The sequence below is a fragment of the Marmota flaviventris genome, chromosome 8 (assembly GCF_047511675.1).
Source record: "Marmota flaviventris isolate mMarFla1 chromosome 8, mMarFla1.hap1, whole genome shotgun sequence".
In the NCBI taxonomy this organism is placed as follows: Eukaryota; Metazoa; Chordata; class Mammalia; order Rodentia; family Sciuridae; genus Marmota; species Marmota flaviventris.
In genome coordinates this window covers 43,190,418-43,218,345 of record NC_092505.1, presented here as the reverse complement: position 1 = coordinate 43,218,345, position 27,928 = coordinate 43,190,418, and the positions used below count along the sequence as shown (strand labels likewise).

The 27,928-nt window shown below is 38.1% G+C and overlaps 1 protein-coding gene across 1 annotated transcript; it reads right to left on the bottom strand.

Moving 5' to 3' along the window:
- Positions 1–2,120: 2,120 nt before the first annotated feature.
- On the bottom strand, positions 2,121–27,928 carry Kng1 (kininogen 1). Its single transcript, XM_027951485.2, has 10 exons — positions 27,734–27,928; positions 24,080–24,190; positions 21,790–21,874; positions 18,031–18,203; positions 16,854–16,961; positions 10,547–10,631; positions 9,493–9,665; positions 4,614–4,721; positions 4,423–4,509; positions 2,121–2,981 (listed from the first exon to the last, which is right to left on the bottom strand). Exons 1-10 carry the CDS (start codon positions 27,926–27,928, stop codon positions 2,121–2,123), a joined length of 1,986 nt encoding a protein of 661 aa, XP_027807286.1.

Here is a 27,928-nt window from a genome sequence, read left to right as displayed (position 1 = left end):
AAATATAATTTCAAATTTTACTTAAACTTTTTGGAGGTTATAATGAGAAGATGATAGATCTCATATGAATACAAAAGTTTTTTTTTATCTTTTGCTAACTGTCCAAATTATAAAAATAATAAACAAGTGTATTTCTAGCTTTTATCTGGAAGTCAGGAGAAGGGTGAAGAAGGCAAGGCAGAGAGAGAGAGAGAGAGCGAGAGAGAGGGAGCTGAGATTATTGGTAGAAACACAACCCACTAATCCTTCATTTAAGTCCCATGATAGTCTTGGTGGTAAGGAGATTCCATTTAAGAAGTCTCGGCTTGGTTAGAGAGAATGTTCCAGAATTGGATTGCGAGCTCCCATGGCACAGCTGCAGCACTGGTGACCAGCTAGAATTTGCTATAGAATGGGTATAGCTGAAAGGAAACCACTATCAATTAATCAACTCTGAATTTTATTTCTCCCAGGAACAGAATGATAACATGGCATTCTTCTACATTTAAAATTTATCTCATGTTTCTTCTTGTCCTTCCACTCAAAGCTGCTGACAGAGGTGGTTGGGGCTATTGTGCCAGGCGTGAAGATTCTGCCCACTGGTCAAGAGACCTCACTCTCAGATGCTGGCTCTGTCCCTGTCTTTGGGGGTCGGCCCATGTACTCGCAGGACATTAGGTGCCTCTGTAAGTATAGTAAAACTTGGTTAATCTGATATTTGGTTCAATTTTTAAAAAACTGGAAGCAGTCAGTTGACAAGGTGAGACTTTTTCCTGGTATCATTGGTTCTTTATTTCAAAGCGCAGACAATATTTAAAATGAAATAAAAACCCAGAGCTCAATAAATTTTAATAGCAGCAGCACATGTATTCATAGGCAAGTGTGGCTGTTTAAAGCCTTATCTTGTTTCTGTAGGCAAAAGTACAGCACAGGTTATAAAATGTAAGGCTTCCTGCAATGAAAAGCCATCATATACAATGAAAGGCCATCATATTCTCTTTTTCAAATGTCAATAGTTTTCAATATCATAGCACAAAGATTATATTATTTTAAAGTGAGGCTAAAGAGGAATTTCCTCAAAATTTCTGAACAAAGTTTGCATCACATTCTATGATATTCCCTTGTCAATTATAAAAATAACGTTTGCTTAGCAAACTGCTTTGATATTATTTCCTCTGCTTTATATCCCTATCAAACTCAGAACTTTTGAAAACTAAAGATTACTCAATTTAACCTTAGCAAAAAAATAAACAAAACTATTTAAAAACCCTGTTGCAAGTAATAGTTAATGTGTAAACAGAAATGATTGACTTATGAGAAACACCTGCACCCAGAAAAGGAATTATCAGAATAGCTTGATCAAGTGGGAGTCTGTATCTGATAGAACTAACACAATGTGGAAAGAGAAAGTCAATTTATTTAATTTTCCCTTTCCTTCCCTTTGGCTAACCTGTCTCTCTTTCTTGCCATCCCTGTTTGATATCTAGAAGTTTTACCTTAATTTTATTTTTAATTTTTATTTTTTTGGTACCAGGGATTGAACCCTGGTGGACCTTTACCAATGAGTCACATCCCCAACCCTTTTTTATACTTTATCTTGAGACAGGGTCATGCTGAGTTGCTTAGGGCCTTGCTAAGTTGCTGAGGCTGGCTTTGAACCTGTGATCCTCCTGTCTCAGCCTCCCAAGCCACTGGGATTACAGATTTGTAATCTACCGCGTCTAGTTTAACTTAATTTTACACCATTAAAAAGTTCAGCATTCAGTCTCTTTGACTTTCCTTATTTTCATACACACTCAGGGACCAGGTGTCAGTTTGCTCAGAATGGCAAGTTTTAGTATGAAAATTGATAAAGTACATTTGAGGTATGCATTCATGAAAAGTAAATGACAGTAGGTAATAAGGCACATTGGTCCATTTTCTTTGCCAATTTAGAAAACTTGTGAGGAAGACTCAAAAAAGATTTAGAACTCTGGTACACAGTTTTATACAATTCTTCGAGATTGGGAGGCTCACTGCTTCTCTCTAGGCTGTTTTGAAGCTTTATGGGTTTGGTGCCTCATATTAGGATACTTATATTTGGACAATGCAGGGAGGGGATGATGAGGTGTTAAAAAAAATACCCATGGCTGCATAAATTATCAAAGAGCATCAGAGAGATCGAAATCATGAAATTCTTTCATTTCCATGACTGGATTATTTCCATTAACTGGCTTCCAGGGACGTCCAGGACATTTGGGGGAGTTTGTTTCTGGAAAATCAGGTATTAGCTCAAATAAAAAGCTATTTGGTTTTATTTGGATATCAGGGATCAAATCATCATAATTCTCTGTGGGAGTTGGTGGCATGGGAGGTGTCACTGCTTCAAGGAGATCTGAGTCCTGAAAGTCAGAAGAGGTAACTGCTACACCTGGCTGGGTTAGGGAATGGATGGGTGTTGGCCCTTCCATCTTCTCCTCTGTCTGTGTAGAAGATGTAGTACTAACTTCAGGAAAGCTTGCCAAATGCTCTGGTCTCTGGTCGTTGAGCTTTCCATTGTTTTTGTCTTTGTTTTTATGTTTTTCATGACCATGACCATGCTTAAGCTTATGTTTATGTCCATGGGCTAGGTCATGTCCTATTTGATGTCCATGGTCAAGGCCATGTTCAAGATCAAAGTCAAGTTTGGGTTGATATCCATGATCAAGACCATGCTGTTGTTGTCGACCATGGCCAAGGGCATTTTGCTTTGGAGGACCATGGCCAACCCCATGTCCCCTTTTGTGCCCATGGCCTTGCTTATGCTCCTGTTTATGACCATGGCCAAGCCCAGGTTTAATTTTCTTTTCACTGCCTGACCCATGCCCACGAGTGGGTCCTTCCTCTTTTTCTGGATCCTGTTCTTCATCTTGCACAGGTGCCATGGAAGTGTAGGGTAGACTTACAATTGTTCCTCCTTCTTTTTTTTCTCCTGGTACTACTCGGAAAGGTGAAAAACCTGGAGGCCTTTTCATCAGTGTCATCTAAACAGGAAATATTAAAATGAACACATTACTGCAAAAGCCACACTATCAGTGAAAAAGAGACTGAGATCTGGCATTACTATCTTGATTCACAATGGAGCAGGTCTTCGTCAGATTTTAAATACTATATTATTCTTCCAGAAAGGATGAATAACAACTTTTCCTCTTTTGATTGATCTTGAAATTTGTGGACATTTGATTATTGTTCTTAATAATACTCTAAAATATGGAGAGCTTTTTCTTCATCTGGAAAAACCAGGTGGTTGAACTACATGACCTCTAGGTTATCTCCTAAGTTTGTAATTATGTACATCCATTACATAGTATTTATTAATCGATGCTATTTCTATTACCACCATTACGGCTTTTATCTTAAAAGGCCCTAAGTGTCTTCATAAACTAAATATATTAGGGAGCATATACCCATAGACACTTTATTAGACTGAGACATAATAGGATATGTTCACAAGCTTGTAATGCAGTATCTGTTGTGTTAGACTATACATATACACACATATGACAGGAACCTGCCTCAGAACAAGGGAAAAGAGGCAACTTGTGTTGAAAGATATGGATTTGCAGGCTATTTCTACCTAGACTTTTACTACCTGTGAGAAAGTGATGGTTGAAGTGTTTGGTAGTGAAAGAGATGAGCTTTGGAATCAAGCCAGACCCTCTAGTAATCAGCTGCATAATGTAGGCTTGGGCTCTGAATTGACCCACACTTGATTCCGAGTGCCACTAGCTTCACTTTTCTGCAAAAACAGAATAATAAAAGTAACTGCCTCAGAGGGTTATAGGAACACTAATGGATAATGTGTGTGAAAATTCTGTACAGTGTCAGGAACAGAGGAAGCACTTAAAATGTTATTATTCACTCTGGGACCTCAGTCTTCTAATTTTTAATGTCTCATCCTTGACAGTGGGGAAAGCGCTGCTTACTTCCCAGAGTTCTTTTAAGACTTAAGAAGATGATGCAAACTAATGCTTTTCAGACTTGAATCATGTGTATAAATCCCTTGGTTGGGGGTGGGGGGGGGTGTCTTGTTCAATTGCAGATTCTGATTCAGTAAATATGGAATGAGTGTGAGAGTCTGCATCTCAAAGCTCCTTGGATGAAAACAGAACATAGCCCAGTGCTGTATCCGCCCCAGGTTCTACTCGAAGGTGAGTATGCAGTGTTAGCACCTCATAGCAGGGACTGCATCTCATTACCAGCTCACAGAAGCTTCCAGGGGATGCTAACAATGTGTGAGAAGTGATCAAGGGGGTTGCTGCTCTTTTTTTTTTAGTCATAAGAAATGTGAGATTTCTCCCCATTTAAAAAAGATAGTCCCCCAGTTCATTTCAGTAATAGTTCATTTTCCACCCCCAATATGGCTTTTCAGAATGAGCAGAATTGATCCTGAGCTAATGGAGATGATGGCAATCAGAGTCATACCATTCCTAGCACTTGACAGTTGATGGTAGGGTAAACTTTTTGCTCCCAAGGTATCACATAAACTTCAGCATTGCAGCTTAGACTTTGCTGTTAATGAAAACAGAAGCCCAAAGAGAGACAAGTGTTATTCATAAGACATTTAAATAAGGGCTACTTAAAACATCAAGTAGTGAAAAAGCATTACTACTCACACCAGGATTTTTGGTCTCACAACTTTCAGTCAACTCTGTATTATCTTCCTTGGAGCATGTGGTTTCCCTGGCTGTGAACTCAATAAAAAATTTCTTCCCAGCCACCACCTGGAAAAGTAATTAGCCCCAAATTCATGCTTAATAAATATTTATAAAATAAATTATATGTTTTTACCCTAAGGAATTTTAAGAGAGGACCTTGAAATTTTAATTACATATTGACCAACTTGAAGAGTTGTACCGAAAAAAGTACAAACATTTCATAATAAAAGTTTCAGTTTGTAGGTATTTTAAAACTATTTGGTGGGCTGGGGTTGTGGCTCAGTGGTAGAGTACTTGCCTGGCATGTGTGAGGCACTGGGTTTGATTCTCAGCACCACATAAAAATAAAATTCTGTGTCCATCTACAACTAAAAATATTTTTAAAAATATTTGGCTGTTTCATTTCCTTTTCTAAATGGAGGAAAGCAGGCTATAATTCTATTTTAATCAAACATTACTTGTTGTCCTGCAAGTTTTTTTCCCTGCCAAATCTTGAATCAATGGAATGCTGAGTTAGCAATAAAGAAATTGTGTGGATTAAATTATGAAATTAGTAAAACATATTTGAAATTTTATTGTTTCTTTCTCTCTCTCTCTCTCTTTTTTTTCCTTCAGGTATTGGGATTTTAACCAGTACCAGGGCCTCAATCCCAAGCTCTTTTAATTTTTAATTTTGAGACAAGTTCTGGCTAAGTTGTAACAATGACCTTGAATTTGCAATCCTCCTGCCTCAGTCTCCCTAGTACCTGAGATTATAGGTGTGTGCCACCATGCTGGCTTCTCACATTTGTTTAAAATTAGGAAATGATTTCCATCTCTAACAACAGTTTTAATCACTGCATAATACTGTTTTCCATTAAACATTTTATAGCCAAATTTCTTGACCAAATTATTTAGTATTTAATTATAGATTTTAAGTGTTTTAAATGTAGTATGTGTGTGTAATATTATGCAGCTATTAAAAAGAATGCATGACATCTGTATCTGTTGACCTTGAGGAGAGGCATTATTAAAAAAAGGAAGTTACAGAGGATAGTGTAATTTTATATTTATAAAAGCACTCTACAAGCCTTCTTTATCTCTTTATGCTTTTTAAAAGCATTGGAAAATGTTTGATGATAGGTGGAGGTGTACAGAGCACAGTCATAGGAAGAACTAAACTCCTCTGTATTTTCTGACATAGTTTTGTTGGCAAGTATGGTTAAGTTAGTACTATCTTCCATTCTAGGGCTCAAGATCACAACCACTTCACCATCATTATCAGGTATCATTTTTATCAAAAGTCTTTCCAGACTAAACTCATCCTGCCCAACTATTTTTTTTTTAAGTAGAGAAAACCAAATAGCAACATGAATCCCAAGTAAATTTAAAAACTTAAAGAAAATAACTAGAATAATATATATACTCATTATAACTCAGAATGAGGAAGGTATTTGTCAGTGAAAAATAGAGAATAAATACTCCTAAATTAAGGGGGAACTGTTTAAATTTGATGAGACAAAAATAAAAACAGTCTCATAAATCCCAACAAACAAAGTAGGAAAATTATGATGTAGGATGATATTTGTATGCATATAAATCCCAACACCAAAAAATGGACAAAAGACTTGAGCAGGTATTTCAAATAAAAAGTTAAAATGCTTATTAAGCCTGAAAAAATGTAATTTTATTGATGACCAGTAACATGCACATTTAAAAAGCAGTGCAACATCAATTTTAATCTCTTGTGTTCACAAGGATAAAAACATTGATGATACCTGGTGTGTGTTAGGTGTGGGAAACAGCCCCAATCACTGCTAATAGGAATAGAATTCAAATCAAGATCCCTAATCATTGTTTTATACCCAGGTTGTGTGAATGTAAATTGTCATACTTGCAAGTAGTTTGGTGATTTGACAACTTGCACAAACAATCTCAGATATATACATATTCCTTGATATTCCTAGAAAAAAACCCTCAAAGAATCAGACACAGATTTCTGACATTTATTCATCCGAGTAGAGGCAGGCAGAGCACTCACAGCCTTAGGGCCAGCAGGAATGGGGGCAGGGCAAAGTAGACATCACAGGTCAGAAATTTCACTTAATAATGTGAAAATAGAAGATTCACAAAGTGTTTGGTATCTGAAATATCAATCCAATTTGGAATGGATGTGCATCCAAACAGTACGAAACATGCAAAGCCAAGACAAGACTAAAACTATAAAACATACCCCAACAACTTGTCAAATTGGTCACTTGTCGAACGGTTTTCAGTAAATCCTCAAATGTTAATTTATTTCCAGCAAACTGGTTTCTTCCACTAAGGCTGCCTTAAGTGACCACGTGTAAGCAGTCAAATTGCTCTTTTGAAATGCAAAAAAATCAGTGCAGATTCATCTATTTCAAGGGGGTTTGAAATTTATCCTGTATTCAGATTGATTTGACAACTAACTGAAGGGGCATGTGACTCCTTTTGGTTCACAACATTACTGCTTGGGGTGCCCCTGGTATCCTTAGTGTAAACACACACTCATACTAGAATGTTAAGTTAATCTACAGAGAGAACTGTAAGTGCTCAAGCATGTGATATTCATGTTTGAGAATGAGTCATTCTCTCTTGACAGCAAACCTCTGACATATAATATATGGCAGATGACTCCTGTGACATTAAGAATAAGGGGATTTAAAGGGGTATGGTGGTGCACACCAATTTTCCCAGTGGCTCAGGAGGTTGAGGCAGGAGGCTCTTGACTCAAAGCCATCCTCAGCAACTTAGTGAGGCCCTATGCAACTTAGTTAGATCCTGTCTCAAAATAAAAATATAAAAGGATCAAGGGATGTGGCTCAGTGGTTAAACACCCCTAGGGTTCAATCCATGGTACAAAAACAAACAAACAAACAAACAAAAAATCAAACAAACAACCACAGAAGAGGATTTCACACCAGAGTGAACATGTAAAGTTCAAGAGTTTGTGGCATGAATGTACATCTCTTCAAGTAAGCACAGGTGTGTTACATGGTGGCGAGGTTGCAGAGTGGGTGGTAGAGCACCTGAGTCATAGATCTAAGTGTCAGTTGTGATTATGTTAATAAAGTCTGATTACTTATTTAGATTAAAAAACTAACATAAGAAATTAGAAAGATAAAAATAAATAGCCCATTATGCCCTTGCCAAAAACCCACCACTGTTTTTATTTTAATATATGTTTTTTTAGTTGTGGATGGACACAATACCTTTATTTTATTTTATTTATTTATTTTATGTGGTGCTGAGGATTGAACTCAGTGCTTCACACGTACAAGGCAAGTACTCTCCCACTGAGCCACAACCCCAGGCCCCCCCCCCCCCCCAACTAACAAACAGTCTGAAGCATGTCTCCTCAGTATTGCTTTCTGTGTTTTTTATAACATAATTGAGAACAATGTATATTCAACTTTATGGCCTTTTTTCGTCATTGATTATTATAATAAGACATTGTCTACATCAAGCACTCGTCACAAAGACACTTTTAAATTGCTGCTCAATGCTGGATGATGTGGCTCATGCCTGTAACTCCAGTTTACAGGAGGCTGAAGCAGGAGGATTTCGAGTTAAGAGCCACCCTCAGCAATTCAGTGAGGCCCTAAGAACTTAGTGATACCCTGGCTCACTCTCAGCCACATGGTTAAGCTCCCCTGGGTTCAATCCCTGCTACCAAGAAACCCCCACTTCTGCCCCTGCCCCCATTGCTGTTTAATGCTCCATTGTAGGAATATAACAGGCATTGTGTAATCATTTTGTATTATTGGTCATTTGGGCAGCTTACCATTATTTGATCTTAGTAAAACTTCAGTAAATACCATTGTATATAAAGACTTCTATTTTATATTTCTAGAAATTCAATTTGAGCCCAAAATATGAGCTTTTAAGTGAGAATTTCCTCACCGGACTATGAAGATCATGTTGCCTGGCTGCAACAACTTGATTCTGGTTTGATTACTTTTCTTTAGCTTGTAGTTAGGCAAGCCAGATTTGAGTCTGCAATAGGAATCTGTCCATGCACATGACAGGCATAGACTGTTGGAGCTGGTAGGGATTTGGGCTTTTCTAATTCAGCTACTCATTTCACATATGGGGCCACAAAGATTATTTGAATTACCCTGGGGTCATCCAGGATGCCAGTGGCAGATGCTGTGGTACAGCTGTCTTTTGACTCCAGATGAGAACAACCCTTATCCTCTACTGACAAGGCATGAAATTGGAGATGAACCCCAATTGTGCACCTGTAAGAGGGAAAGGCACCTCAGGCAGAGGGGGCAGTGAGAGAAACAACATGGAGGTAAGACAGTGTGGATGGTCCAGTCAATGACCAATTGACTGATATAGCTGAGCCCAAGGCACTGTGTTCTATAATTCTATGGAAAGCCATAGAATAAAAATCCTGAGTTTTATTAATTATAATATAGTTGCTGGTATTTGGACAGCATGTTAGAAGTTTGAAAAGTGATTTGACATAATTATCCTATCTTCACCCTAGTCATTTATAGATAGTAAACAGAATGTTTTTTTTTTTAAATTTTTTTAGTTGGACACATTTTTTTTATTTATATGTGGTGCAGAGGATCGAACCCAGGGCCTCACTCATGCTAGGCAAGCGCTCTACTGCTGAGCCACAACCCCAGCCCATAAACAGAATGTTTTAAGAGACCTAAAATCACATATGAAACATGCAGAGAAGTTGGGTTCACAATTCAAATCTTACCATATTCCATTATTAAATAAACTGTTTCCCAATCCAGAGCCAAGATCAGTGGTAAAAGTAGCAAGCAATTTGCACAGACTATTACATCCCCATTTTTAAGCATAATTTACAGACCTGTGCTGTAGCTCTTTTCACAGTGTCAATCTTGAAATAGAAAGTTTCGTTATTTTCTGCATTAAGCTTTGTAATGGAATGAGTAAGTGCTTCTGCCAGCTCAGGGCTGTCGAGAGGTATTTCGAAGGGGCAGCCGGGACAAATCTTGGGATGTGGTTTTACAAGATCCTTTCCTGAAAGAATGAGACTTTAAGTCAGCCTGTGCACTGGAGAAGCAGCCTAGCCTAGTACTTCTCCCACATGAGATCTAGCATCCTAATTTATAGAGGGCCACATGGTAGCTCAGGTTCAGGGATGAGTTCAGGGAATATTTTCAGTATGACCTTCATTTCCTACCTCTTTGTTCCCCTCCTCAGAGCCCAGTGTGTTTAGGCAAACATATGCAACTGGAGGGTGTCAGTGACTCAATCAGTATGCTACACTTTTCCTGATTTTTTGCATATTTGATGGAAACTATTAAAACCAATGTTTAATTTATAGGGGTGACTCTCCAATGGGAAAATTTCAAGTCTTGTGGTTCTGATGAACAGGAAGCTTCGGGAATGCTTTTCATCATGGAATGTATACCACTATTTCCCAAATATAAGGAAAGCCAACTCTTTTTGAAAGAAATACTGAGTTGACCATAAACTCACACTATCTCTCTATTCTCCATTATAAAATGCAAAAAGAATCGCAACTTTAGTTAGAAGGATTTTATCCTGAGTGGTTAAAAACAAGACAGTAATCTTGAATTTACAACACCAGATTTTAGAACAACTTGTACACAAGCAAGACCAGCTGGCATGGTACCCGCAGGCCGGTTTTGCCCAGAAAGCAGAAACTTTCCCTTCTCTCACCACATTCCCTTCTGGCCATTTGCAGGACAGTCTCAGCTGCAGCAGGTGCAGCACCCTGGGCAGGGGAGGGATGAGAAGTTCTCAGAAAGGCCCATAGGCTACCGAGACTTCTGCATGATGTCGTGGGAACAAAAGCATGTTCTATATGAAAAGACTCAGCCAGTTGTCCAGGGCCACTATTTCATTATTGGGTGGCAACACGTGTTATCTCTCACCTGAATGAATGTTGCAGTTCTGTGAGAAGGAAGCAATTCTTAGCTGAGGATCCACATATGCACTATCTGTACATTCACCCACATCCTGGTTTTTAAAAAGCAAAATTAAAATCTTTAAACAACTAGTAACATTTTAAAAGATATCTGTTTTCCAAATCAATGCTGGGGGTGGGGGCAAGGAATAAAACATAGTATAACTGCAAAAGAAAAAATAAGAAATAGGTAATAGAATCGATAACATCAACAAACATATCCCCTACATAAATAAGAGAAAAGATGAAATAACATGACAAGAATACTTATCATAGACAATAATAACCTTGTAAGTATAATTACAACATTGATGAATCATTGTTACCTTGAATTTTACTTTATACTATTCTTCTACGTCCTTGTTTTTTTACATTTACCTGATATAGCTTTGTTTATTCCTTATTTTAAAACTTTATTCTTTTTATAAAAATATATGATCCTTGAAGCTGTAATAAATGATTTTATTTTTAACTTACTTGGAATCTTTTTTCCTTTTCCTTTTTTTTTTCTTTTTCCTTTGTGTAGTGCTAGGACTGAATCGAAGGGCCCTATAAATGCTGGGCGATTGCTCTACCACTGAGCTACAACTTCAGCCCGTCTTTACCTTCTTCAAAGAAAAATTGGTAACACAGATACCTTAACAAATGCTCTGAAGCATTTGCTAAGTTTGACACCAATTCTTTTTTTTTTTTTTTAAAAAAGAACTCTTTAAAGAGTAGAAATATAAGGATGCTTCCTTAACATGATAAAGAATGTCAATATGGAACTCACAGCAAATAGTATACATAATGATAAAATTTTAGAAAATTCTAAATTTTCTTTTCCAGTAAAATCAAGGAAAAAATAACTATGTGGTGAGTGTCATTTCAAAAAATGTTTATGAAGGTAAGTTGAATTCAGTGAGACACTTCTGTCCCTCCCCACCGCCCCCCAAAAAAAGTCATTAAAAAAGAGATGATAAACCTCAGTGATTCGGGCCTGTACTCCCAACTGCTGGGGAAGCTGGGAAAGGACGGTTGCAAGTTCAAAGCCAGCCTCAGCAACTTAGTGAGACTCTATCTCAAAATAAAAAATAAAAATGGGTTAGGGATGTGGCTTAAGAGCCTCTGGGTTCAATCCCCAGTTTTTTTAAAAAAAGAAAGAAAGAAAAAAGGAGATGAAAATTATTATTTGCAAAATATATACTTATATACCCAGAAAAATCAAATGAATCAATAAAAAGCTATTAGAGTTGATCAGAAAGTTCAGAGAAGTTCCTGCATATAAGATAAACCTATAAAAATGATAATTTATACATAAACACTACTTATTAAGAAGAGAAGAAAATAAAAAGAGAAACAATGGGATTTAATTCTTAACTGCAATAACCAAACCAAATCAAGCAAAAACAAAAATAAAACCTAGGAATAATTTTGTTGAGAAATGTTCTGGCTATATATAAAGAAAATCACATAACTTTATAAGTAGACAATAAAACTTGACTAAATCGAAAGATTTAACAAATTCTTGAGTAAAAAGATGAGATAGAGTATATATGCTAATTCTCCTTAAATTAATTTAGGAAAGAAAGCAAAGCAATTCCAATCAATGTGACAATGAGTTTTTCTTGCGAACTTATTGAAAGGTTGGTTTTGGAAATACAAACATTAGAATAATAATCACATGTTTAAACTTAATATGATGTCATGGCTATTAAAATATTAAAGTATAGGTATAAAAATAGAGATCAGATCTTTTGTAAGAAACCATTATAGGATAAAAGTTGCCACAAATTTATGTAGGAGAGAAGAATGTTGAGAAGTTTTCTTGTTCTTTTGAAAAATTAAATTCAAATACCTCATAATATATATCAAAATTAATTCCAGATAGATTTAAAAGCTGTGTTTTAAAAATATTGACCACATACAAACTAGGGGAAAAAATGAAGTGTCTGCTGGGCAAGTAATGAAAGATTTTGAAAGGAAAATATTGGTAGATTTGGTTACCTATGAACAACAGTTATTTTGAGTCAGAAATACTATAATGAAAACTGAATGGTATAAACTGAGACAATGTGGCAAAGCACTGATACCTTTAATATATAAATGCTCTTTTCCAATTTAATCAAATTCATCTCAAAGAGAAATGGGCAAAGGATATAGATGATAATTCATAAGGTCACTCCATAAACTTCTAACACGTATGAAGATATTATGGATAAATAAATGCATAGTAACTGTATTGTTGATTGAGGAAATTTAAACTGAAAATATTTTAATCTATGAAATTAGCCATCCTTAAAAAAATAGTACTGAATACTACTGTGCATTATAGACAGAATGTAAATTGACGCATTTTTAGTAAACAGTTAATGTGTGTGTGTGTGTGTGTGTGTGTGTGTGTGTGTGTGTTGAGAGAGAGAGAGAGAGAGAGAGAGAGAGAGAGAGATTGATTTAAATACTCTTATATGATTTATACCATACATAAAACTGGGGCTTTATTCTGAAGATAAAAATACCAAATACAGAAATAGTTTTGCTTTTAAAAGTTTTGGTGAACTGTTAATTATAATGAAATATGGAAATAACCCAAATATTCAAAAGTAGAATGATTTAAAAAATAATTTAAAACGTCTTCATTAGAATATTACACAAGTGTTTAAAAATGATTTTATCAAGAATTTTAATGACATGGAAAAATTCTTGTGTGAAAAAAATACCATGTAAAACAATCACAACTATTAAGAGGAAAAATCACTAAAAATTGTTCATAATTATTTCCCACCGAGAGGAAAATACACTAAGATATCTTTGGGTCTTCGGCATTATAGTTCAATATTATTTTTCCTATGTCTCTATATATTCTCAAAGTTTTTTTTAATAATAAGTATATTTCCAATAAAGGAACACATATATAGTAAGTGTCATTTGAGATGGGGAGGAGGATGCTGGGAGGAGCCCGATAGTTCTTGATTCTGTCAATGCATCTAATTCACTGAGAAGCTTTCATATCATCCTAACCCCAGAGACCCACCCTACACCAATTAACTCAGTAAATCTGGGGGAATGCCCCAAAATAAGTGTTTTTAAAAGGTAACCAGGTGATTCTAATAAGCTGTGTGGCTTGAGAACTACTATAAAACCTCTTTAATCACTGCTTTTAAAACTTTATTATATACAAAAATCATCAGAGAATCTTGTTAACATTGCAAATTCTGATTCAGTATATGCCAGGATTCAAGATACTGGTCCATGAAATATACCTTGAATACCAAGGTCTTCAATCTCTCCTTTTTTTTTTTTTTTTTTTTTTTTTTGGTACCAGGGATTGAATCCAGGGGCACTTAATCACTGAGCCACATCCCTATCCCTTTTTGTATTTTATTTAGAGACAGGGTCTCACTAAGTTGCTTAGGGCCTTGATAAGTTGCTGAGGCTGGCTTTGGACTTGCAATCCTCCTACCTTAGCGTCCCCAGCTGCTGGGATTTAGAGGTATATGCCACTACACCTGGCCAAGGTCTTCAGTCTTAGCAATTGTGGGCAAACTATTTCCTTTATATTTCATTTCCTTTAATTATTATAAAAATTCTGTGAGACAGTTGCTGTTACCATCTCCTACCTTACAAATAAGGAAGTGGAGTCTCAAAGAAGTTATAACAAAAAACTGACTGGCTTTGTAACATCATTCAACACTTGAATTTCTTTGTGTTGCAAAGAGATAACATGCTACATAACATTTAGGTCTATACGACCTCAAATAGCTAACTAGGCATAAAATGCAGAAGGCTTTATCACTTTTTATATTCACCTTTACTTTTAGTTTATATATTTGGATGAATTTGTTAGGGGATAGACAGATGTGAATGGTGGGAACACAAGATTAAGAGAATAATTCTATAAAATGAGCCTACTATGCTGACCCCACCTGCTTTCCTTCCAAGAAGCAATTAACCTGCATCCCCGCCTGGCCTCAATGGAAAGGGTATGTCACATTCCTCAGCAAACTACTTGTTCACTGCAGGAAAAATGAACAAGGCCCAAAACAATGTTGATAAAAGGAACCCAAGTTACCAGAAAGGAAACTTTTGTGACCAGATCCTGAAACTCTGGGAGATAAGGATAGTTCCTTCTAACCATAAAATTTGTAAGAATGTATGGTTAAGAATTCAATTAGGGGCCAGGTTGTACCTCGGTGGTAGAATGCTTGCCTAGCATGTGTGAGTCACTGGGTTCAATCCTCAGTACCACATAAAAATAAATAAATAAAATAAAGGTATTGTATCTATTTACAATTAAATATATATGTATGTACATATATATACATATATGTATATGTATGTGTATATATATATTTTTTTCTTTTTTTTTCTTTAAGGAATCCAATTAGAACTGGTCACCATGGGCCAAAGTGAACTAAAGTTGCCATGACAGTGGAGACTAGAAAGTCTGATGTCACCTTGCTATTAGTTGAAAGTCAAGAAGTAGACCTGGGTGGAACTCTACGGAAACTTTTCTGGGATGCCCAATAAAACTGGAGTGCAAGAGAGGCACATTGTCCCCCTCCTCTCTGAGAGGACTCACTCCCTTGAGAGTGTCCACTTTCCTTTTCCCTAACCCTTCAATAAACTCATTCCTGTTACTCTGAGAAACATGCCTGAAATCTTTCTGACTTGATCTCAAGAATTGAGATTTGAAGAGGGTGTCTTTATACTGCCTCAGCTTCACAGAAAGCCCCAGATCTGTAACAGTGTAAATCTGTATGTATAGTTCTGTAACCTGATTTTTTTTTCACTGAACATATTGTGACCATTCTATTATTCTACTAAAAACTCTCCATAAACAGTATTCTACTCTATATTTATACTGCCATTTACTTAACCATTTCCAACTGCTGCATATATAATTCATTCCCAATATTATCCTATTAAAAACAACAACAAAATTAACATCCTGTGGTCTGGACTTTCCATCCTCCCTCCCTCCCCACCTCCACCCCGCCCCCATCTAATAGAATTTTAGAAGTAGATTAAAGGTCTTGCAGCAATTCCTTGGTTAAAGGACAGTCTTCTGCTACAATGAAAATATCCCTGGGGAAAGATGCCTTTAGCCATTTTAACATTCATCAACTATTGCCAACACCATTTTAACATATTGTGGTTGACCATGACAAGATATCATCCTATAAAGGGCCACTAAGGGATAGAGACTCAGAATGTGCTTATTAAAGACCAAGGTAGAAGAGGGAAGGTGACTAAAACCAGCAGAGACAAGTTTGAAGTCAGGAACTGTCCTGTGTGGAGGTGGAGAACGCATTTGAATTCCGTGCCCTTCAGGTCTCCCCAGGAGATAGGAAAGTGTGAAGACATAACAAAGACAAACCTGGCAATTTCATCATTTGTTTAGGGCCTTTCCTAGTCTTTGGTTACCGTATTTCCCCTCTCAATCGTTGCAGATTTTATGCCCCCAATTTTTTGCTGATCTTATGAGAAGTCGTTTTGTTTGTTGTTTGTTTGTTTTTATTGTTGTTTAACTTTTCGTTCACGGAAAACTCTTTCTACGGTCTGTTTCTGTGCTCCACAGCGACTATAATCACTTTCAGCTTGAAGCAGGAAGAATAATTTTTATATTTATCCACCATCAGAAATGCTTCGGACGTTGACTTATTGCTGACTGACGAACTGTGCGGTTTAGCTATCACCGCGAGATGCAAGGTTTGCCAAATCGTGTGGCAGCCTCGCCAGCAGGCTCCCCTTGTGGCTATGGCTCTTCAATAGGTTGACTGACAATACCGTTAATACCGCAGCGCTCTAAAGAAATCCCGCGAATTGGCTTTTGGAAACACACTGATAGCGCGCGGGGGCTGAGAATTCTAGGCTCAGGGCTCGCTGAGCGCAAGACAAACGCGCATTCGCTTACCACCCGCGATAGCAGTGCTGCTCCGTTTTCCTTTTAAGCGGCTGGAGAACAAAAGTATACCTTGCGATCTTTACCGATGAAACGTTATGCACCAATTTTTGGACTGAAAATTAGAGTGCAACGATTATGCGGTGAAATACGGTATACTCTGTAAATACTTAATTGCTAGATGTGCAGATTCTTTGATGGGGTAAGTTTGACCAGTGTCAAAGGTTAGGGTTGTTGTTAATTCAGGGATACTGAGTGAATGTGACTATGAATTGCTAAATGACATTTATGTTTTAGGGACAATCTTCTCACATAGCCTTGATAGTTTCTATGCCCCTGAATACTGTAAACAAAATTGAAGAACTTTATAATTAGACTTTTGCTCACTTACACCATCGGAAAGGGACTTGCAGTCTGGAGTTAAGAGTAGAAAATCCTTTTTGAGACAATCAGTTTGAACAATTGAATAGGTAATTTCATAGTTCCATCCAGCCACCACCTGCAATAATTTGAGGATAAGAGTTTAAAGTACAATTTAAATATTATTCACAGTGAGATAAAAAAGTTATGAGAAGTTTAAAGTACTGCATAACATAAGTGCTCAAGAAAACTATTACTATTTCCTGACAAAAGTCATTACTGAGTAAATATAGAGTACCCTGAGACTCAAACAAAACACTTAAACGCGCGCACACACACACACACAATACACACATTTACACACACACTCTCATGCACATCTACAAATGAAAAGCAATAATAGATGAACTTGCTACATTTCCTTTAATAAGACCTAGCAATACTTCCTCTGCCAGTCTGCAGAAAGAAAAGTTTTAGTAAATTTTGTGAAACAATAATGCTCTCTCTTCTAGTTAAGAAAACTTTAGAGGGGGAGTGGCCTTTATAGGTTCTGAGAATACCAGGTAGTGGAATTTTCCTTCTTTATTCTGGGCTGGCCCAACCCTGATAGTTGTATATGGACAGAATTGAGTAAAAAGTGTGTCTTGCCTCCAGGCAAGTCATGGGTGTCTTAAATTCAGAGAATGTTACTGACCAAAATGAATCACTCATAAGCATCTGAAAAGCAAGGGTCCCAGTGAATTAGCAGAAAAGACTTGGTGAACTGAACCAATAAAAAAAAAATACAGATTATTAGGTATTTACTGTTTTCTCCATGATGATATGGAAACTGTAATTTAGGGGCAACATTAAAAAAAAAAACAAAAAACAATCAGCCAGCCTTTTTAAGATATGGATTTTTAAACTCTAAAGCCAGAATGACTTTTCCATTTCTCTTTCTCTGGGAAAAATATGTAGTGATGACTACTTGCTCATTAAAACAGTTTGAAAGGAAGGATGAGTGATTAGCCACCCATTTTCCTTTGCATATTACACTCCTCACTCTTTGCCTTTGGTGCTCTTTACATGAAAACACAGCCACAATCTTATGTTTTCCTTCCACCAATGATTTATTTTAGGTGATGAAACCCTGAAAGTAAAGATCTAAGAAATCTAAACCCTGAAAGTAAAGATCTACATCATGTGACGTGAAAAATTTCAAAACAAACCTGTCTTTGGGCTCTTTTTACTTCTCCAAGAGCAAAGAGGTGGGAATGCTTCGTGTTGTTGTTAAAATGTTGAATGGCATGTTTCAAAATGGGCTCCAGGTCAGGGCTCTCAGTTGATATGGGATGCACACAGCCCCGACAGGTGTACTGGGCTGTCACCACAGGGCCCTCAGCTGAACGGAGAGAAGGCAAAAAGGCAGTGTTAGCTATCAAAACCAGCATCTGGTACATTGTCTTGTCCTAAACCAAGAAGATACTTCACTCATTCATTAATCATTTACTTAAATTTAATTATTTGATTTTTTTCTGCTCCAGTACTGGGGATTAAACCCAGGGGCACTTTACTACTGAGCTCCATCTCCAACTTTTAAATTTATTTTTGAAATTCTGAGACAGGATCTTACTAAACTGCTGAGGCTGGCTTTGAACTTCCAATTCTCCTGCCTCAACCTCCTGAGTCACTGGAATTACAGGTATGTGCCACTTCACCCAGCCAAGAATATAATTTAGAAAGCTCTAACAACTTTTGCAGTAAACTCTCTCTGCAGAAGGAAAAACAAGAATATAAAACTGCTTTTTAGCTTGGGAGGGGGACTATCATTCACTCCGAAACATTTTATCTATATAATATCATGCAAAATTATTTTTAATGTATTGAATTAAATTAATTAATTAGTTTATTAATTTTTTGACAGTGCTTAGGGATTGAATTCAAAGTCCTATGTATGATAGGCAAGTGCTCTACCACTGAACTATATCTCCAGCCCTTACATTTATTTAAAGTATTTTTAAATTACAAAAATTACACATGAATATATCCTTTTATTAAAAATTAAAACATTGCAGATATATTGCTTATTTTTTAGTGATAATGAAAGCAGAAGCCTAACTCAGAGTTTAAGGTGTTTCATATCAACTCAATCTGACAAATGTGCTCTTTGCTCTAAGAGAAAAAGAGCCAGTGCAAATACAGATTCATATAAAATTTTTTATGTTACACATATTGTTAAAAATTTCTTAGATCTTTATGTTTAGGATTTCATGCATCACCTAAAAGAAACCACTGGGGGAAGGAATACATGTGGCTGCCTGGCTATGTTTTTATATGAAGAGTGCTGAAGGCCAAGAGCTTTCTTATTAGTCAAGGTGACTGGGATGGTGCATGTGTGAAGGGCAAAGGTATCACACCCTTTCCTTTGAGGCTGGTCTGTACCTGCTGTGATAGGCCCAGCGCTAAGCTGGGCTGTAGGGAGACCTCCATGTGTTAGTAAAGGTCACTTTTATGAAGGATGGGAGAGACAGAAGTGTAGACAGATCCTTTCAATATGATTCGGCAAGAGCTTGTAAAGACCCAGAGTGAGGTCAAGGAGGTCTCTAAGAAAAAAGTGAAGATGCCTGAACTAAGGCAGGTGGGGGTGACCCGAGGTGTCACCATCAGGTCTGAGGGCCTAAGAGAAGGGAGGAGAGGCTCCCAAGGAAACAGGATAGTTGTGGCACAGTAGCATGGAATGTGGCATACACACATTACCAGAGCTTTGGGAACAGTCGGTAGAGACGACTTGGGCTGCTGAGCCAGGTTCTCATTCCCTAGGTCAGGGTACCCAACTGCCTTCATATTCAGCTATATTCAAAGAGACACAGACTCCATGGTGGATCCGATGAAAGTTATGGCCCCCTCCCCCAGGAAAATGCACATATTCAACATTTCTCCACATAAGTCCAGGGCATCAGAGACCTCCAGAAGTGCCTGAAGAAGAGTGTGCTGTAAGAATGGGGAATTGCAGAAGGGTTTCTGATAAATGGTGTGAGATATTTGAGAAAGAACCTGTATTAAATTATCAAGTAAAGTTCACAACAGGCAGCCCTAGCCCTGGAAAGGGGGACATAGCTGCAGAATGAGAGGCGCGCTTGGCAGGGTCACCCCCTGAGAGCCTGAGGCTTCCTCACCCAGTGGGTATGGAAGAACCTAACACAGGCAGGAGGCCAGCTGTGGTGCACAGTGCTGCCCCTCAGTGGTTAGCTTCTCAACATGACTGTCCTCACACCTCTTTCTTGGATTTCTGTCCATAAATATGCGTCAGAAAAATATTAACTGGGCAAATATGCAACTTCTCATTGCAGAAGTTATGTTGAATTGGGATAATAGGCAAAGTTAGAAATCTGGAGGGGACTGCTGGGTATGCTGGTGCACGCCTGTAATCCCAGCAACTCAGAGGCTAAGGCAGGAGGATTGCAAGTTTGAGGCTAACCTCAGAAGCTTAGCAAGACCCTAAGACCCTGTCTCACAATAAAAGATCAAAAGGGCTAGAGGTGTAGCTCAGTGGTAGAACCACTTGGATTCAACTCCCAATACCCCCCCAAAACAAACAAACAAAAAAAACTGGAGAGGAAATCAGTAGAGAAAATGAGAGAATCACTAATGATTATTTTTAAAAAAAGATATAGAGAGAGATGAGACAAACACAGAAGGTAGAAGAGGAGAGAGACAAGACCAGCAGTTTGCCTTGTCTCCAACCCGTTTTTATTCAGAAGACTGAGTGGGAGGGAGAGAAGAGAAGGATAGCTTTTTGAGGGTGAAAAGAATAGAGAAAGAAGTACATTCAGCTTTTCTGGGTGACCAAATAATTTCCTACCATATCCAGTTTTTCTTTTTTCCTTTCCTTTTCTTTTTTTTTGGGGGGGGTATTGCGGAGTTGAATCCAGGGTGTTCTACCACTGAGCTACACCTCCAGCTCTTTTGATCTTTTATTGTAAGACAGGGTCTTAGGGTCTTGCTAAATTGCTGAGGTTAGCCTCAAACTTGCAATCCTTCTGCCTTAGCCTCTGAGTTGCTGGGATTACAGGCTTGCACCAGCACACCCAGCAGTCCCCTCCGGATTTCTAACTTTGCCTATTATCCCAATTCAACATAACTTCTGCAATGAGAAGTTGCATATTTGCCCAGTTAATATTTTCCTGAAACATATTTATGGAGATACTTGGTACTTCTGCCACATTAGCAAAAGGGCTAATAGTGGTTGTACTTGTTGACAGGTTGCTCCATAATTATGTTCTTAAGCAATTTCATTTATTGAGGTTCTATTCTACCAACTCCATTACTTCCTATCTGTGGGATCCTGGACAAGTTATTTAACTGCTCTTTCTGTTTCCACACCTGAAAAATGGTGATGTTAATATCTACCTCAAAGAGTTGCTGTGGGATTAAATAAGTTCATGCACGTGAAATGCCTAGAACCATGCCTGGAACATGAGTGTCCAATAGATATTAATTATTATTTTTGTCCAGATTATCATTAATAATTATCAAGATAGTAGACATGGCACCTTCAGGCCTCCTGTCTCCTTTCAGCCTCACAGAGCTCCTGTGCAGCAGGCAGCACTGCTATCTCCCAAGTGACAGTGAAACAGGTGACAAAGATCTCTGAAAGTTCCAGGCAGCACTGACCTCAGAGCCTCTGCTTGCCTTATTCTGGGATACTGCCTATAGTTGAGGGCAGGTCTGTCTTCCTGCCCTTTTAGCAGGGGACCTCCTCCCCCACCCCAGAGTTGGGGATGGGTTTGGCATGATGATTGGCATATGATGGCCCAACATCAGGGCTCTGCAGCTCCACCCACCAATACAGCTGCTCTCCTAAGCATTGCAAATGTCATTGCAACTGCCACCCTCTGGGAGGGGACAGTCACCTGGCCTGGGTTGTGTTCCAGATACATAGAAATGGCTAATCTCCTCTGGGCAGTGTCACCAGATATATCAACTACCTGGAATAATCTGGCAGATCTGGGTAGCCACGGAGAATTTCGTACTCTCCCTCTTCCCCACGGTTGCTGTGCATTCTCCTGTCGCCTAAAAGGAAAGATAGAGACCATTTACCCCAATCTTTTCTATCGAGAAGTCCACTCAGTACTGTTACTACATATGTCTGTCTTTAAAAATAAAAATTAAAAAAAAAACTTATGAAAGTTCTTTTTTTCCTAACAGAGTTTTAAGACATGAGAATGAGCATTTTTTTTTCTTTTGTAGCCCAGTGATTGTGTTTTATGGCCCACTGATATTCATGAAGTGTCAGAGGAGAGGCAATATGAATGGGGAGGCTTTTAAGAGCCTCAGAGACACTTCTTTTTCACCAAGATATTCACAGTGCCTTAGAACATCCTGCTAAACTCTCTGCTTGCTTTACCTCTCAATTTCAGTGGATTAACACCATTTGCACAAGGTTCAAATTGACCTATGAGAAAGAGCAAGGATCTTGGTATCTGCCACTTGCTCACTGTTCCCTCTGACAAGTCTCTTTGCCCCTCAGAGTCTCAGTTTACCCATCTCATAGGAGCTCTGCCACACTTGTTGTGAAGAGGAAGTGTGCAAACTCACAATAAGGTGACCCTCGGAGGCCCACCACATCACGGGCACTTTGGCGGCTTTCCACTTCTTGTTGAACAGTATTTTTTTAGTTATTTTTCTGTCGTGTCATTTTTCAGTCACACCCATTGGACTTACCCTAAGCAGCAGACACTATTCTATTAGGATAAAGCATATCTTCATCCCCACAGCCCAAGAGGCAAGCAGGGCAGGGCACAGCAGCTCACTAGCCCTGACCACCAGAAGGCTCAGTGAGGGGGCAGAACCAGCACAACCATCCTGGTCCCCTGACTTGGAGTCCTGAGCCATTTTATAACTACAGGTGACTGTCATGTTCAAAATACACAGAGTATGGCAATATCCTGACATCAAAGAGGGGAATTCGTGGAATGTGAAAAGAGAGGCTTGCTTCTCAGGTAGACAGTAATTCCAACTTTCCTTTAGATAAAATAACCTCTATAGTGTGCCAGGCATGTGGTAGGTGTTTGGTTAGTTATGGGTGATTTTAGTATGGTTATTTGCTTTGTTTTCTAATCCCCCCTTTTAAGAATAGCCTTTCTTAACAAGGTCCTTTGCATAATTTATCTCATTTCATCTTCCAACAATGCAATGAGGTCAATATCATCTCTTTATAGGGGAGAACATCAAATCAGAGAGGTCAAGTAGCTTTCCTGCCACCACCCAGGTACTTGAAGGCAAAGTCAAGATTTGTACACAGGCCCAAGTAGATGAAGTACCTGCATTCTTCTCTCATTGGACCTTGAGTTCAGCCCAAATGTTGATCTGCTATCTCTCTGAGGTCTGACTCCCAAGTCCTGGGTAATCACTAGGATCTCCTTCTCATGGGAGGGCTTATCCATGATTTTTCTATCTATGCAAGAACACAGATATTGGGCTGGGGTTGTGGCTCAATGGCAGAGTGCTTGCCTCGAATGTGTGAGGCACTAGGTTTGATTCTTAGCACTACATATAAATAAATAAATAAGATAACTAAAAAAAAAAAAAAACACCTAAAAAAAAGAAGAGCCCAGATATTACAAATTTGAAGGTTTGTGTGCCTCCCTCAAAAACAGGCTCAATAATATTAATAGTCCCAGTGAAACATCCACAACTGATGAATGGATACAGAAGAACACCTGGTACATGTACACAAGAGAATACCTTTTTAATTCAGTCATTAAAAAGGGTAGAATTATCATTTGCAACAATGTGGATGGAACTGTGGATCATTATGCTAGTGAAATAAGCCAGGCACAGAAAGGCAGGGACCATGTGACCTCACTCATATGTGGAATATAAAAAATATATATATATCATAGAAGTTGAGGGTAAAACAGTGTTTACTGGAGGCTGAGGAGAGCAGTGCCGGGTGTGGAGGGGGGATGGGGGTGGGGGTGGGGAAAGTTTGGTCAGTGGGTACTGAATTGCGGTCAGTGAGAGCAAGAAGTTCTGATGTGCCGTTGCACAGGAGGGTGACTGTAGGTAATAGTTATGGACTGTGGATTTCAAAAGGCTAGAAGAAAGGATTTTGAATATTGTCACCATAAAGAAAAGCATGTCTGTTTGAGGAGGTAGATATGTTTAACTTGATCTAAACATTACACAATGGATACAGCATCAGAACATCACATGGTCGCCCACGAATACATACAATTTTTATGTTTTCATGTTGAGAATCACCTACGTACTCACAGCTTCCTCCACTCCCTTGTAGTCACAATCCTGCCAGGTTTTGCCACTTTGAACAGGACAATCACCCTCCTTGATTTGATACTTGAGGGAATAAAATGTTTCAGAGCCAACCTGAAAAGAGCAACCACAGATTACGGAGTTCATCCAGCTGGCCCACCAGGAATGATCTGAGTGGGTTCTACGATAGTTATTAATATTGGTCTTGATCTGATTTGATTCAATGAGAGCCACACATTCATTAAAAATATAAATACTTACATCTTTATAAATATTTCCACAGAGGAAAATTTATATTATATTTACAAAAACATTAGCTTATTTTTTTTGGTGAAAACTAATTTACATGTACATATGTCTTTTAAAAAGCTGGGAAAGATATGTAGCAATCCATTGAAATATTTGTCTCTCAGTTGGATTATAATTATCTTTCACTTTCTTCTTTAAGCAAACATTTCTAAGTTTTCTGACTTTTTTCCTAATAAACATATATTTGATAATTCTAAAGAATGAGAGATATTTAAATTAAAATTATTAATAATTATTTCTGTGTGGTAGGATTAATAATGAATGATTTTAGAGAGTTTATTTACTTTATTTTCTAATTTTTCTCCCTCTCCCCCAGCACATTTTTAAAGCAGCTTTACTGAGATAAAATCACATGCCATACAATCCATCCACCTAAACTTACAATTCAATGTTTTTTAGTGTATTTACAATGATTGCCTTAATCCATCTTAGACCATTTGATCTCCCCTGCAAAAGAAACCCTGCACCCTTTCTTAGTTATTAACAGTTACTTCCTATTCTTCCTCTCTCCATCTCCCTGGAAGTTAATAATCTACTTTCTGTCTATCTGTATTTGCTTATTGAAGACATTTCGTATCAGTGGAATCATAAACATGTGGTTCTTCTTTCACTTTGCATAATATCTTCAAAGCCTTGAAAGAATGCTAAGAATCCTTAACCTGTATATATAAAGACCTCAAAAAACTTAACGCCAAAAAAACAACCCAATCAATAAATGGGCTAAGGAGCTGAACAGACACTTCTCAGAAGAGGATATACAATCAATCAACAAATATATGAAAAAATGTTCAACATCTCTAGTAATTAGAGAAATACAAATTAAAACTACTCTAAGATTTCATCTCACACCACTCAGAATGGCAGTTATCAAGAATACAAACAACAATAATTATTGATGAGGATGTTGGAGAAAAGGCACACTCAAACATTGTTGGTGGGACTGCAAATTGGTGCAGCCAATCTGGAAAGCAGTATGGAGATTCCTTAGAAAACTTGGAATGAAACCACCATTTGACCTAGCTTTCCCACTCCTCGGTGTATATCCTAAAGACTTAAAAAACAACATACTATGGTAAAGCAGCCACTTCAATGTTTATAGCTGCACAATTCACAATAGCTAAACTGTGGAACCAACCTAGATGCCCTCCAATAGATGAATGGATAAAGAAACTGTAGTATATATACACAATGGAAGATTACTCAGCATTAAAAGAGAATAAAATTATAAAATTTGCAGGTAAATGGATGGAGTTGGAAAAATATCATGCTATGCAAAGTAAGCCAATCCCCCCAAACCAAAGGCTGAATGTTCGCTCTTATAAGTGGATGCTGACCCATAATGAGGGTGAGTGTAGGGAGAATGGAAGAACTATGATTGGGCCAAGGGGAGGGAGGGATGGGGAGGGGGCAGGCAGGAAAGATGGTGGAATGAGACGAACATCATTACCTTGGATACATGTGGTGCGACTCTACATCATGTACAACCAGAGAAATGAAAAGTTGTGCTCCATTTGCGTACAATGAATGGAAAAGCTTTCTGCTGTCATGTATAACTGATTAGAAGTAATAAAAAATAAAGTTAAAAAAATAAAGATTTTTCTATCACTGGGAAAAAAAAAAGAATCCTTAGCCTGAAAGGATGAGTGACATCGTGGACTATATCAGTGCTTCATTCCTTTTTTGGGGAAACATAATTTTTCTAAGATGTCATACAATGAATTTAATGTGCAGAGGTGAATTAGATGAGTTTTCAGATACAGAACTCTGGCATGTCAGAGCACCAAGGGGCCCACGAGGCCATGTTGTCCAACCACTCACGTTGCAGCTAAGAGCAGGAGGTCTCCCAGAAGACAGGGCATGTCTCAGACCACCTCATAACCTCAGGAAGGCAGAGACAGCCACACCTCCTTAGTCCCCTAGAGCCCAGGGTAGTGTACTCTAAGCCTGCCTGGTCACAGGATCTGTATCTGGGAGATGATGGAGTCAAACAACATTATCTCCAAGATTTCTTCCTGCTGAAGAGTAGGAGGTGATAGGAGCTGTACCCACATGGCAAAATAAAGATAAAATAGGATTATATGGACATTTTAGCATAAAGTCCAAATTTGCCACAAAATTAGTTGATGAAGACACTACCAATGTATTGTTGCTTGCAAGCAGCAGGAAACAGAATTCCTTACACAAACATATTAGGTTGTGAAACAAAATGACTCGATTTTGCTTTCCAAAAAAATGATAAAATGAAAAACCATATCGCCTAGGGTTTTCTCCTTTATCCTTCTGATGTCACAGGGTGGTAGTTTACTTCTACTGAAGTAAAACATTTGCCTAACTAATCCAGAGAAATAGTCTTTTATAGTGAAATTTAAACAAACTCTCGAAAGATTTGTATACCTTTGAATTTATTCATACTGACAGCATTTTCTCCTACCTGAGTTCATCAGGGCAGAGATAAACGTATATTAAAAGTCAACCCAAACATTACTGTTAACCTTGGTGCACTCAGCCACAAAGACATCACGGCAGATATTTTGCCTAATGCAGTAGAACCATGCTAATCTCACTCCTGACTCCTCTTAGATACACCGTACAGAGAACCCCCTCTCATTTAAGGTTTAGAGGTCTTTAGATTGTATTCTCAGGCCAGACACCTAGTGAATCAATCCTCTTTCTGCAGGCTCACTGAGTTCTTGGATTCTCCTGTAGCCCCTTTTACCTTTCTCCATTTTTCTTTCTAGTATACTGCTCCCCTGCTCCCTCCCCACTGGTATTGAGGATTCAATCCAGAGGCACTTCACTATGGAACTACAACCCCAGCCTTTTTTATCTTTTATTTTGAGACAGCATCTCACTAAGTTGTTGAGACTGGTCTCAAACTTGTGATCCTCCTGCCTCAGCTTCCTTGGTCTCTGGTATTACAGGCATGTACCACTAGGATACTACTTTTTCTATCCAAAAAGCCAACTTTGTTTGCCAAAGGACTAGCCATACCTTGCCTTCTACCCCTGGCTCTGCCTTCCTGAGGTTGTGAGGGGTAGAGAGCAGGGTATGGCTAGTTATGCCCAAGGACTAGCCATACCCTGCTCTCTACCCCTACTTGCTGTTTTTTTTTTTTTTTTTCTCTCTCCCCATATACTAGGAGAGAGAGAAAAAAAATAAAAACAACACCAAGTAGCTCTGGTCTTTTCCAACTGATTATCAGTCTTTAGTAGCTGTTATTGGTGGTGGTGGTGGTGGTGTTGTGTAGTGTGTGTGTGTGTGTGTGTGACAGAGAGAGAGAGAGAGAACTGGGCTCTGAGTGATTGCACAAATCCCAAGTGACTTCAAGGTAAAATATAACTTACTTACCGTCTTATTGACCTCAGTCACACGGTACAACACAAACTGGTTGCCGCTTTGTATCCTATTGTTATAATTCTTCAGAGCAGCATCCACAGCCTTAAATACATCCTCATCATCACAATCAATTTCCTCAGTGACAAATTCCTGGGATAAACTTGCTAGCAGCCTGGAGCAGAGGAAAAGGATGGTTATTAATTTCAT

Bases quoted from the DNA above. Each gene is read 5' to 3' on its own strand.
- Kng1 (XM_027951485.2), bottom strand. From the start codon at position 27,928: ATGAAATTAATAACCATCCTTTTCCTCTGCTCCAGGCTGCTAGCAAGT. The intron at 4,722-9,492 runs GTCTGTAAATTA...TTACTTTTCCAG, and splicing joins TGAAAAGAGCTACAGCACAG to GTGGTGGCTGGGAAGAAATT. The intron at 2,982-4,422 runs GTATGACTCTGA...TTTCCTGTTTAG, and splicing joins ACTGTCAAGTGCTAGGAATG to ATGACACTGATGAAAAGGCC.